This window comes from Sceloporus undulatus, chromosome 3 (assembly GCF_019175285.1).
Source record: "Sceloporus undulatus isolate JIND9_A2432 ecotype Alabama chromosome 3, SceUnd_v1.1, whole genome shotgun sequence".
NCBI classification, from domain to species: domain Eukaryota; kingdom Metazoa; phylum Chordata; class Lepidosauria; order Squamata; family Phrynosomatidae; genus Sceloporus; species Sceloporus undulatus.
The window spans coordinates 198,897,245-198,910,908 of NC_056524.1; the positions used below are offsets into that span (position 1 = coordinate 198,897,245).

The 13,664-nt window shown below is 37.7% G+C and overlaps 1 protein-coding gene across 1 annotated transcript in view; it reads left to right on the forward strand.

The window, feature by feature from the left end:
• SHTN1 (shootin 1) overlaps nt 1–13,664 on the forward strand; it is a 144,018-nt gene that overhangs the window by 74,490 nt on the left and 55,864 nt on the right. Inside the window, exons 9-11 of the mRNA XM_042457032.1 lie at nt 422–568; nt 5,706–5,859; nt 9,318–9,420. Of these exons, the coding sequence (XP_042312966.1) occupies nt 422–568; nt 5,706–5,859; nt 9,318–9,420 (404 nt within the window). The remainder of the gene's footprint in view (nt 1–421; nt 569–5,705; nt 5,860–9,317; nt 9,421–13,664) is intronic.

Here is a 13,664-nt window from a genome sequence, read left to right on the forward strand (position 1 = left end):
TATTATTATTATTATTATTATTATTATTATTATTATTATTATTATTATTATTATTATTATTATTATTATTAAAAATAACATACATAAAGACAGACAATAAAAACACTGAAAAAACTATGCATAACAAATAAGTCATACAGTACAATACATTTTAAAAAATCTTCCAATGACAACTCTTCACCGATTCATCCATTTATTTTTTGAATCTGTATATCCTATTCAAAACCACCAGGAAGTCACCTTTGAGAACCACAGTTCTGCACAGAGGAGGACTAGTATGCTTATACAGTGTCCTGATAACCTGGTGTATCTGAACTTCTTGGCTATTCAAAGAAACTGAGCAACTCATTTCCTATTTATTCAGGTCAAGAAATTCCACTCAGATAATCTAATTGGCAACTTGTGTGGTCATTTTTTATAGATGTTTATTGAACAAAAGAAGTTGAAACGGCAAAGTCAACTTTTGCTGCAAAATGCTGGTCCAGATGAACAACTTATGAAAGCTCTGGATGAAAATGCCAAGCTGAACCAAATGCTGGAGGAAGAGAGGTTGCAGCACCAGCAGAAGGCAAGTGTTTTCAGTGGATATGTTGTGTTTTGGTTTTGGCACAGCACATATTAGGATAAATCTAATATTAGTCCTATCTTAAATCGACCCATTAAATTCAGTGAGACTTAAGTTAGCCATGACTGAGAAGTCTCATTCATTTCAATGGGACTACTGTAAGTAGAACCATCACTGGACTTAACCATTATTTCCAAAATAATGGTATGTGTGAAAGACACTGCAGTGCATAGTGATAATCTGTATCCTTCAAAATATTGAATGCAAAACATTGAAAATGATAATTCTGCTAATGGCAGCATTTGAACTTAAAAGTTTCTCCCCAGTCTGTGACTCATGAAGCCAAATACAGATTGTAATATAATTATATATGGTGGCCCACCATGAATTCATTAAACTTCCTCACTTCAACATGTGGGGAGTCAAGCACAGGGCAAAATTTAACATTTGGTTTGTTAGTCTTAAAAATGGTGGCTCACAAAATTCCATGGTTGTTATGTGCTAAAAATCAATTCTCCTGTTACTAAAAAACCATGAAGACCCACTCCTTCCACACAGACCAGTGCATCAATCCTTCTGAAACTGCAGGTGTATTACTTATGGCCACCTCTGCTTTGTCAATAATTTTCAGCATAATGCTTCCTGTCATTTTCAGAACCATGATTCAGAAGGAACCTAAAGGGATAATTTCCCTTCTCTCTTTTAAAAACATCCTCCAAATGGAAAGGCTGCTCTTGCACAAAAATCCTTGTGGTCCATTCCATTGAAAGTTTGCACTCTTGATTTCCTTAAAAGAAGAGAAAATGTGGGCAAGTTTCTTCTGATTCTGCTAAGAAGAAGAAGAAAAGGTCATGGACAGTTTCATTTAAAAATAAATAGACTAGAATGTCCAGCATAATAATCCCTTCACCTATTTGTTTGTAATTTGACAGGCAAAGGCCAGCTTTTTGAGTGAGTGCTGTACTCATGCAATTCAATGTCCTTTCTTTACTCTGACAGTTGTCAGACCCAAGAGGGGCTAAAGAACAGTCCACTGCACCCCATCCAAAAAAAGAAAAGAAAAAAGAAGACATACATGCTTATAAGCCATTATTTTGCTTATGTATATCACTAACAGAATGCCACCCCGAAATCTAAAGGTTACTTTGCATATCATTTCAATTCACTTTTGACAAACAAAAATAATTACAGCCATGGTTTGTTTTCCACACATAACCAGCGGGGAGCACAAACCAGATGTCTTAATGTCAGTTTAAGTTCTGGATCTTTCAAATCAATCTGTCTCCAAATCAATCCAAACTGAATCAGGCCACTTCCAAAATCCTTTATTAAGGTCCAAGCTGAATCTTGTGTTCGATATATGAATCCACTAAATAGTATAAATTCTGTTGGCTTTAATTTGTGATGGGGAACTTTAGAAATCTGCAATACTGGAGGAAAACTGAGTAATTGTTTCTAAAACCTATGTACACTTGTCTGTGCTTACATGTGTTGGGAATAATCGCAAGCTGCTGAGAAAGGATTGCTTTCCAAATTTGTCCAAATTGTGTATATTAAAGGGCAAAGGGGTCTTTATTTTAGTGTGCCTCAGCACTTCGATGCAGCGTATTCTATAATTCATCCATTGCAAACAGCAGGGGTTGAGGAAAGTGTGTGTGTGAATAATCACCTTTAACAGAAGGAGCCATTTAATAACTTACATTAGTGTCTTATTGCCTGAAATAGTTTTAAAAAAAAACTGTCAGAAAATGTGCTCTTCCCTTTTAAAAAATCTCCTTTGAAACATTTAGGCTCTTTAATTCTGTTTTTGAAAATAAATTGCAGATAAAACAACATTGTTATTTTATTACAAACTGAATTATGACATCTTCATGGTTGTCAAAGGTGCCGATTTTTAAACTGTTCTTCATCTAATGTCATTGTGCCAGTGCTGGACTGTATCCTAAAAATGGATGGATTTGCTAATTTAAAAACAAGAAAACATATCAGAAAACTAGCATGTTACAGGTTTAAAACTGAGCACATGACAATTGTAGTCATAAGTGACCAACACAGAATGTGAAACAATTTAGATTATAGCTTCAAAAAATATGTTGGTGCTTTGTATAGATTTCTAAGACTGGAACGTTTTGTTTTAACTGAATGGGGGTGGGGTAGTGGTCTTGTGGTCCAACCCTGCTATATATATTTTTCTACCCCTGGATTCCTCTGTCATTTGGGAGAAGGTGGTAAAAACTAGAATTGATATTGCCGGAAAGCTCCAGGAGCAGCAATTTCTCTCTACAGCAATGTGTACTCCCCTGCACCTTGTTCTACCAAAAAAACTGTTTGCATCCCAAAAACTAGAAACGGGGGGGGGGGGGGGGGTTTTACAAACTAGCATACAGCTCCTAGATAATTCTGGGACTGAAAAAAGGCCTCTAGCTTTTACAGCCCAGGCTTTATTTGGATAAAAATATTTTCATTTCACAATGTGCAGGACATTTTCCACCTTCCCTCAGCTTTCCAGTAAGGCTTTCCTTACTGGAAGGTCCAGCAAAATTAAAACAGAATCTATCCATCTGTGCAAGCTATAGTTTCACTGTTACTTGTCCTTTCCTTCAACTACTACTACTACTTTTTTAGAATTCTGCATATTAATTTTAGACACAGTTTACATCCAGTTTGGAAATTTCTAATGTTTAGGGAATGGTTTGTCTTTTCTCTTCAGTTCTTTACCATTCTTCAGAGTATACATATTTAACAGTTTTAATACTCTGTTTTTATCTCTCAATGTTATGATTATAATTTGGTTATACAGTAAGCCCTCCTTATCCACAGATTTTTTTATCCACTGATTCAAGCATCCATGGTTTGAAAATATTCCAAAAAAGTATAAAATAGCAACCCTTGATTTTCCATTCTATACAGTGCGTCCTCCCCTTACGCGGGGATCCATTCAGGATTCCTCTGTGGAAGGGGAATTCCATGCATGCTGGAGCCCCATTGGAACTAATGGGGCTTGTGCCCACGGCAGCACAGCGGTGCAGCAGTGCTCACACGCCACAGGTGCGCGCCCCATTACTTCTTCCAAGGTGCGTGTCGGGCTCGTCCACCACAGCTTTCAGCGTAAAACATGGGCACGCTGTATAAGGGACACCATTTTGCAATGCCACTGTCCTTAATGGGACTTGAGCATCCATGGATTATGTTATCCATACAGGATCCTGAAACCAAACCCCAGTGGATAACAAGGGCCCACTGTATCTATTTAAATGCTGTATTATAATAAACTATCTAGGAATAAATATAACCCCCCCCCCTTAATTACTGATTTGAATGGCCAACAAATCACTACCTTTCCTTAATCCTGGCTTCTTATTTTTTAAAAAAACAAACCAAGCAAACAAATTTATTATCAAAATAGTCTCCTTATTTTTTTAATGGTAGGTGTTCTTATATAATACAAAATCTGGAAATCTAGAGACCAAAGTGAAAACTGAGATTTTAAAAGCGAGCTCAAGACATCAATGAATGCTAACAATATGGGGAGACATAGATTTTTGTGGGTTTTTGGGGCTATGTGGCCATGTTCTAAAAGAGTTTCTTCCTGATGTTTTGCCAGAATCTGTGGCTGGCATCTTCAGAAAATGCTTGCCTGGAATATGGGGAGACATCCAACATTGTGCAAGTGGATTCCTGCTCACTGGGACTGTACTCTTCTCTCCTTTCTGTAGGCCCCCATCAGCTATGGGAGCTTTGGCCAATAATATTTAAAGGAATTGTCCATGGACTAGTATGAATCTCAAAGCCATTTGCAGCTGATCCATGGAGAGCTTCCAAGAAAAGAGAAACACATGTAGCCAATGAGTATAGGTATAATGCCGGTCCCTGGCACTCTGGGGTGGGATTGCTGGTCCACACATCAAATAGTTTAAGAAGCACTGGATCAAAGGATTCTCTAAAACAAATTTTGAGGGGCCTATGAAACTGCAGAGGGAATTGTCCCCTCCCTATTCTGAAGCTTGTATATCTGTGAAAGGGGCAAATTGTTTAAGACAAACTGACTTCAAACAGTTGTTAAGGGTTTCTTCTTTCCTGTTGAAATTGGAACAGGAAAGAAGAAACCCTTAAAATAAACAATGTTTGGCTACCGGTCCTGAAAAACATCAAAATCAAGTCCTAGAAAATGCAAATGAAAACCAGCCAGGGAGAAGGGGGTTTCCCAGCAGACAATAGATTATTAATTAAATAGACACCCTGAGGCCTTGCCATTCAACAAGAGAACAATACACAGAATAACATGTAAATCACTTCCTCTCAACCAACAGTATATATAACCCACTCTCTTCCATGCCAGCATTCTCTGAAGATGCCAGATGCCACAGCTGCTGGTGAAATGTCAGGAATAAACTCTTCTAGAACATGGCCACAGAGCCCGAAAAACCCACAAAAAACTATGGACTCCAGCCCAAAAGCCTTTGACTTCACACAACTTCAAACAGTGTATTCCTGGTACACTACACAAATTATAATGCTAGTTAACACCCCAGTTTCAAGAAGAGGCTCTTAGCTAGTATATCACATCACTTTTCTGGTTCCCAAACTGCACACACATTCCAAAACACTCCCCACCATTCATATGGTCATCCACTCACCCTGGCCTTAGATAACATCTTTCCTCCTATCTTATACCTCAATGCATAGTAAAAACTGAACTTGTCACCTCATCACTATGGCCACAAGTTTTACATTCCTATGGCTGTTTATGCTGATTATGAGAGTCCTTCCTGGGCATCAATTTATTTCATGCATCTTTCAAAGTAGACCTAATCTACGAAAGTTTGTTACAACGTCTCTTACACAATTAGTCTCATAAGTGCGCCAAGATCCGTTTGCATACTGATTTCAAACAGAATTATCAGATTAGTAACTTTGAACTTGTAAATACTAGTACTGTACTGAATAACAATACATTGGGTATTCTGTTCAACATACTGCTAAATGCTTTATGTATCCAAACCATACTATTGGAACAGACAGAATTCTGGACTTTGTAAAATTAATGGCTTGATTTGGTTTGACTGTTCCTTTGTAACATTGGTGGAGAGAACCAAAGAGGATATTGATTGTATTGTAGTTTTATATTTGCCAATAACAGGTTGAAGAATTAGAGGAACAACTAGGTAATGAAGTCTTGCATAAGGAAATTAAATCACTGAAACAACAACTGGAACTGTTAGAAGAAGATAAAAAAGAATTAGAAGAAAAGTGTCAAAGTGCTGAAGAACAAATTAAAAGCTTAAAGCATTCAGGTAAGGCAAACTTCATACAATTGAACATCATATTATCAAATTCCAATTAAAACTATCCTTTGAATAATTATTATGTCATGTTGTTTGATCACAGTACTGTGATGCAAGTGACTGTCAAAGCCACTAGGTTATATTTGCAGCTAAAATATCAGCAATCTCTAAAGTATATTTTGACATACAGAGTTGAATGTATGTGTGTTGTGTGCCTTCAAGTTGTTTTCAACTTATGGTGACCCTAAGGCAAACCTCTCGTGGAATTTTATTGGCAAAATTGGTTCAGATGAGGTTTGCCATGGCCTTCCCCTGAGGTTGAGAGTATGTGAACTTGCCCAAGGTCTCCCAGTGGATTTCATGGCCAGGTATGTAGTATTTCATTGCTTTATTAAAACAGTGGCACTTAGGTTTAACTCATGACAAACTTATTATGACCAGCAAATGCATCTACCTTCCACGTACGATACAGAATTCACTCTGGGATTTACCCTGAACTTTAAAGGAATTGTCCAAGGTGCTGAGACCTATCTTCAAGACAGGTTCTGCACTGTAGATAGCACCTTTAAAACCCAGAGTGGATTCACTGCCCCACTGATATGGGAACCACCTGCTGCCACTGCACCTTTTGAAATGCCACATTGGCCTGATAAAGAGGAAACCATTTTTGTATTCCTAAGGAGGCATCCTCTCAAACGTAGGCATCATGGCGAGAGTAAAAAGATTCACACAGACATTCTAGATACAGAAGTTATTTGTATATTCCAAGAAAAGAATTAGCCCTTCACAGTGAGTTAGAGAGCTGCAACTCCTACAGATGTCAAGGTTTTGTTTCCCCTTGTGTTATGCGAGTGACATTTTAAAAAGTAAATGCTGTGTCAATGGCTATGCAGAAGGAATTAGCTTTGCAACTCCCATGAGTGTTAATGGCTAAAATCTGTGGGAGCTGTGTGGCTAATTCCCTGCACATCAGGCTAAACATTTACCCCTCACTATCTGACTGTAGAACCTGTCTGACTTGGTGGCTATTATTTGTCCAGTTTATAGGGTAAAGCAAGACATCAGGAACACTGACAAAACCACTTAGAATACATACAGTATGGATCAACTACTGTAATTTAGTTGTTACCAAAGACTTATTTGCCAGGATGGTGCCTGACCAGCTTACAGCATCGTACCTATTAAGTGCTAAAAACTGTAATTTACGACTCTTTATCTAAGATTGCCATTTCTTAATAAATTCAAAATACAGTTACCAGCAGGGGAAGTACTGTTTAACTATCCTAAAGCAGCTGGATTATGTGGATGGAAAATGTCAAAAGAAAAACATACTAATGCTTTTGTGCAAGGTCCTAAAACTGTTTTACAGTGCTGTGTGTTAAATTAATCACAGGCTTGAAAATGACTGGAAAACCTATGGAAATTACCAAGGAGACTCTCGTTCAGGGACCACTATAGGACATGAAATAAATTACCAGAGTGTGCGTATTGACTAAATTTCAATTTGATGGCGTCCTTTAATGGTTGCCATATTTCAGCTATTACCTGAACAGTAAAAATAATGGCTGTTTACTATATCAAAAAGTGAGAAGAAGAACACACTAATGATTTTTTAGGGTTTTTGAAGTGGTAGTATATCAACTGAAGCAGAATGCTATGGAATACTAGTGAACAGAACCAATAATCAGTACAGAGATACTCGGTGTTAAGAATAGGGATGTAATTCTTTATTAAGTTTCTTCCTGAAGGAAGAAATGAGCAAGTTTAGCCATTTTCTTCATGCTGCAAAAAAGTCTACACAGTTTTTGAGGCCTATTTGCAATCTGGGACTTATTCTGTGAAAAAATTATCACATGGCTGTTTTGTGCAATAAAATAAAATAAATCCCGGCCTTTTCCAACAGCATTTTCTAGACAGAAAATAATACTTTTATGCAGAAATACATAGTTTTATCTGGAAAAAAAAGCTTTCCTGTGCAGAAAATGATGTTTTCTGTGCAAATCAACAGTATAGTAATTTTGCACAGAATAAGTCATGAAATGTGAAGATTCTTGTCAGTCCAGGATTCCTTTCACCAGTGTTTTCCAACATGTGAACACATATTTTTCAATCGTTTTTTGAATATTTTAATATATTTTTTCCATGTCGAGTTAAGATCCAGTGCTGGTTTCTTTATCTTGGTTTGCCATTGGGCATTCTAGATTAATCTTCATGTTTTGGTACAAAGGAAGCTGCCTGATGCTGAATCAGACCTTTGGTCTATTTGGCCAGATATTGTCAGCTCTGACTGGCAGCAATGGCTCTTGAGGGTTTCAGGCCGGAAACTTTCCCAGCTTTATCTGGAAATCTGTGGCATCCCTTGATAGTCTCTCATTTGAGTTCTAACCAGATCCAACCCTGCTTTGGTTTCTAAAATCAGTCAAAGTCAGTGTGTTCAAGGTGGTATAATATTTAAATATACACTAGTCACAAAACATAGGCTAATCTAGCAGTAACAACTAAAGTAGTGTAGTTGGACTTGTGACCCTCAAATAAGAAATTACTTCTTGTAGGGAAGCCTAGCAATTTATTTAGTTAGACACCAGATTCCATCTGATCTTGGAAGCTAAGCAGAGTCAGCCCTGATTAGGACATGGAAGGAAGACTGCCAATGAATAACAGGTACTATAGGCTATATTTCAAAGGAAAGAAATGGCAAAACCACCTCTGAGTATTTCTTGCCTACAGAAAATCTTATGAAACACAAGGGGTCACCGTAGGTTGACAGGCAGCTTGAAGGCATAAGCACACATTGGTTTACTCACAAAGAACATGTATCTAGATAGATAAGAGAAGTGATCTTTTTGGACTCTCTGTCCCAGAAGCCTCCCAAAAGACATCATCATTATTTTAGCCTGTTTTGAAATATGTATCAAATTGTGCTCCCACCAAATGATGAGAGATAGATAAGTACAAGAAAAGGAGAATTTTTCAGGCGCACACTCTCTGTGTATATATGGCCTGGGGCCTATGTTATGGTCCTTTTGGCATCTCTGTAGGAGGCTTTGGGAAGGTATTTTAACCAATTGATGTGTCAAGGGTGCCTTGGATATCATATGTCCTTCCAAAGCATTTCTAGCACTAGAACTTGACAATGGCTGCTATGTTGGAATCATTGTATGCTGGAAGCTCCAGTTTCTGGACATCTGGAACTTTATGTTTCAGAATCTCAGAGATGACATATGATGTTTCAGAGAGGGCACCCAATGTTACCAAGACAATGGTTTATTTCATTTCAGTTCATATGGGATAATTGTTTCTGACAAATATTGTAGGCGAGAAAGCATGATAGCAAACAAATTGCTAACCCATGGGCTGATGCATCAATTTTCATTTTAAGGAATCTGCTTTCTGTTCTGCCAAACGTATATTTGCTATTTTCTAATATACTTTGGGTTTAATAAGATTTTAATTCTGTCTTTGTATAGTGGATGAACTTCAAAAAAGAATGCAACAATCAGAAAACCCAGTACCTCCCCCACCACCACCGCTGCCACCTCCACTTCCTCCACCTCCTCCAAATCCAATAAGGCAAGTACAATATATATTCTAATGTTAGGTTCTTCAGATTCTCAATTTGTCACAATTTAGATGTTGTTGGACCCTACCTCCATCATTCCTTACCATTGGCTCTGGTAGAAAGTGCTGGTGGAAATTGTAGTCCATCAGCAACAGAGGCAATACCAGGTTTAGATCAAAAGGATGTTTCTTATTGTTAAATGAGAGGATATGAAAGACCAGTAAGATTCACACATAAGATATCAATAAGACAGTCAACCCAGCATCCTCCAGACTTTTGAGCTGGGGATGTTTAGCCTGGAGAAGAGAAGGTTAAGAGGTGATATGATAGCCCTATTTAAATACTTGAAGGGATGTCATATTGAGGAGGGAGCAAACTTGTTTTCTGCTGCTCCAGAGACTAGGACCCGGAGCAATGGATGCAAGCTACAGGAAAAGAGATTCCACCTCAACATTAGGAGGAATTTCCTGACAGTAAGGGCTGTTCGACAGTGGAACACACTTCCTCGGAGTGTAGTGGAGTCTCCCTCCTTGGAGGTCTTCAAACAGAGGCTGGATGGCCATCTGCCGACGATGCTTTGATCTGGATTTCCTGCATGGCAGAGGGTTGGACTGGATGGCCCTTGCGGTCTCTTCCAACTCTATGATTCTATGATTCTATGATTCTATGACTACAGCACCCATGAGCCTCAAGCATGGTTACTGATGGCAGGAATAATGCAGGCTGCAGTATAAAAGATGTTCCAGATTTCCTACCACTGAACAGCAATTCTACATTACACAATCAGCCAAAAATAATTTCAGTGGCTTAATATAGCGTGAACGTTGTGATGACAGACTAGAGTCCAGGTTTTTGTTGTTGTTGCTGTTGTTTTGCTCCTATGAATTTCTGTGTATTCTTTTGGACAGTCAGATTGGAATTTTAGCTGTTAATATAACTGATAGCAACTGGAGACACAAACCAAGATCCTAATTGATCCTTAGTGGAGCATAAAACTCTGACAGGATTCCTCCACCATGCTTCCCCTTTCTACTGTGCAGCTCCAGCTGATGGCATCAAGGCCACTTCAGCAATCAACCAGTATATTTGCTGGAGGTTTGAGAGAAAATTGTTCTTAATTTTTTTCCCTAGCTGCAAATCTGCAGCTAGATCATACTCTCTATCAAGTGCGCTGGCCACTGATTTGTCATTGGATATAACCCAGTGCTGTCAGCAGAGGTTGCAACAAATGAGGGGATATTGCAAAAGGAGTTACTAGATACCTCCTTCCTACAATGACCTTAAAAGAAGATGTGGTAATGTAATAGCAGCCTACTGCAGTGAATGACATAAACAGGATGCTCACCACAGTTTTAATCTATTGTCCACAAATTTTTATTTTAAAATTTAATTTGTATCTATGCTGCCAGGATAAGCTCCTGCAATAAATCTACATGTTCTATTCAGTTGGTCTCCTTATGGTTATTTGAGACCTCTTGCCTATCTACACACTTTGGTACCCGCAAGGTTCACTTAGCAAATTAAATGTAATAGGTATCTTTAAATTGAATTCAAAATTCCCAATGAACCAGTATCTGATATCACCTGCTGAAGTGAACAGTAGTAGATCTTTTATGGAAGAGAGATCTAACTTGGATTTTGACATCTAATCTACATCTGCCCAAAACACCTTGAAAGATTAGGACACGTTTTTACTTGCCTTAATCATGCAAGGGATAATTCAGAATCTCACCAAATCAGTATGGTTAATTAAAAACTTAGATTATATTAGCAGAACATACACAATCTAGCATTGCAATGTTTTTTTAAAAAATGGTTTTATATTTAATACCCCAATTGATTTTTTTATTTATTACATTTTTATTTCACCTTTCTACTAAAAAAAATAATGCAGCTAACAAATGAAAGAATAAAACCATTAAAATAATTCCAAGGTAAGTAAGCTACATATTTGTAATGATTTCCTGCTTTTCTTTTAGAATATACAGTAAGTGCAGCTGTTACTAACCACTCAGCCCTAACACAAGATATGCTGAAGCTGAAAAATGGAGGCAATGATGATATTTTCTTTCAGGACAAGGGCTGTGGAACATGTGGCCCTCCAGGTGTTATTGGGCCCTGCCAGTGATGAGGGATGGTGTGGACAGTAGTCCATCAATATTTGGAAGACTACAGATTCCTCAACCCTTTTTAAGTATGTCAGGCAGAGGGGAAACATAGATCAGTCAACTAGAGCAATATGTGCTGATGAGAAAGGCAGGTTAGCTGTCTATGGCCCAAAACATTCACGTAAAATAAAGCAGCTTCTGGGTGCTGTGGGGGCATGGCATTCAAGTGACCCCCCCCCCAAAAAAAAAACATCTGGAAGCTGTTTTGAAGCTGCGTTCCGGTCCTCTGGACCAGATCAAAAATGAGAGGGGGAGAAAAACAGCTCGTGATAAGCCATCTATTTTTCCCCATGAATTGATGACCAAATAGTGACTTAGCAACTACATATAATTTCCACAGTTTAACCCACTGCATCTCTAATTTTCCATGGCAGTCAAGCAATATAGAAATACTAGTATAGGGATGATCTTCAGATGTTACTGCAAGAAAATTCCATCAAGAAACGTGGTATTAATCTATTTCCCCAAAGCATTAAAATTATGCCCAGGGTTTATAGGGGTGTAATGACGTCATATGGGCCCAGATCCATCAAAAATTGCTCATTTTTAGCTATGTGTATTTCACATTCAACATGAACTGCAGCATATTCATAGGTTGAAATCTAATTATAGGATTTGTGCTAATGGATCGTTCTGAGATATGAGTTTCTTGTCTCTTAAACTCCTTTGAAAATATCTGAACTGCCCCCAGAAGTCTAATTTGTGCCACCTGGTGTTTCAGTGTGCTGAATAGTTATTACAGAAATCATCTAGAAGATGACTGGTTCTAATCACTAAACTATAGCTTTTTATTATGAATAATAGAAAAGATTTCAACTGAACATTATGAATAGGACTGCACAAATCTAGTTGCCAAGTTGACATTGGTGACTGCCTGTACTGTCCCTGTCCAGGACAAGAACGCACGTGATGAACTTTCTGACTAATGGGTGTAAGAATTTATATCATGCTGGATGCAAGAGAAAAAAATATCACTTGATGCTTCAGTCTGATCCAGAGATTGATCCAAACCCAGCCTTTCCTCTCTCTTCCTATTCTTTCTCTCTTTTTCTCTCTCCCTCTGTGTAACAGCCAACAAGGAAGAGGTAGACGTGACCGTTAAAAATAACTATTAAAGCAAAGCCATTCTTCACCTCCCCCTCCTCCTATTTTTCTCCTTTAAAAGTTGCACACACTAATCTCACTGATAAGTACATATAATTTTCTTCTTGTTTTGTCAAAAGATACTAGACATTGAAAAGGAAAAGTACAGTTTTTAGCACAGAAAAGGGGGGGGGGGAGTTAATTTTTATGGTGGAACATATTGTTCCAAACATTGTGAACAAGATCCACTTTTCAATAAAAATATACAAATGATTTTAATGGAAACTTAGCCTGTCATAATGTCTGATTCCTTGAATCTCTAAATAGCCATTTGTAAGCCTCTTGTTTCTACCTTACTTTACCTCATGTGACTTGCCTAATCTTTGCTTCCTGAGCAATTTAGATCTATTTGAACAGAACAGTTGCTCTGTTAATTCTTTACCTGCCATGCCCCCAGTGTGCTCAGTACTATATCTCTTAAAAGCCTTTCTGTGATATTCCAGAAGCAAGCAGAGTTATAATCCATTTTAAATTTATGAAATACCTAATGCAAAATAATATTCACACATGATCTAAAGCTCAAAAGAAGGTATGCTACATATTTGTTTGTTTTCCACAATGGAATTTCTAAGATGTTGCCTTAAACAACTCTTTCAGTTTAAAGTTATAAACTCATTTTTACAATTTTTTTTAGTAAAACCTGTCACATTCCAGACCTAGAACTGTTAGCTTGTCATGAGAGATTTTCTGTATGCTTTTTTATGTTAAAGAGTACAGTAATCAATATGACTGGTTGATGGATCCTAAAATCAGGTTAATATCTCTTAGATGGACTTGTTACATCAACAACAGAAAAATACATATACACACATACACATCCTTTACACAATGTCTAGAATATAGTACTACACCAAGCCCAATTGCAGTGTATCTCAAAATGGTAAAACATTGTTTTTTCTAGACCAGTTTTTGTTTGAAAAAGCCAAGTGAATCTTATTGTTGTT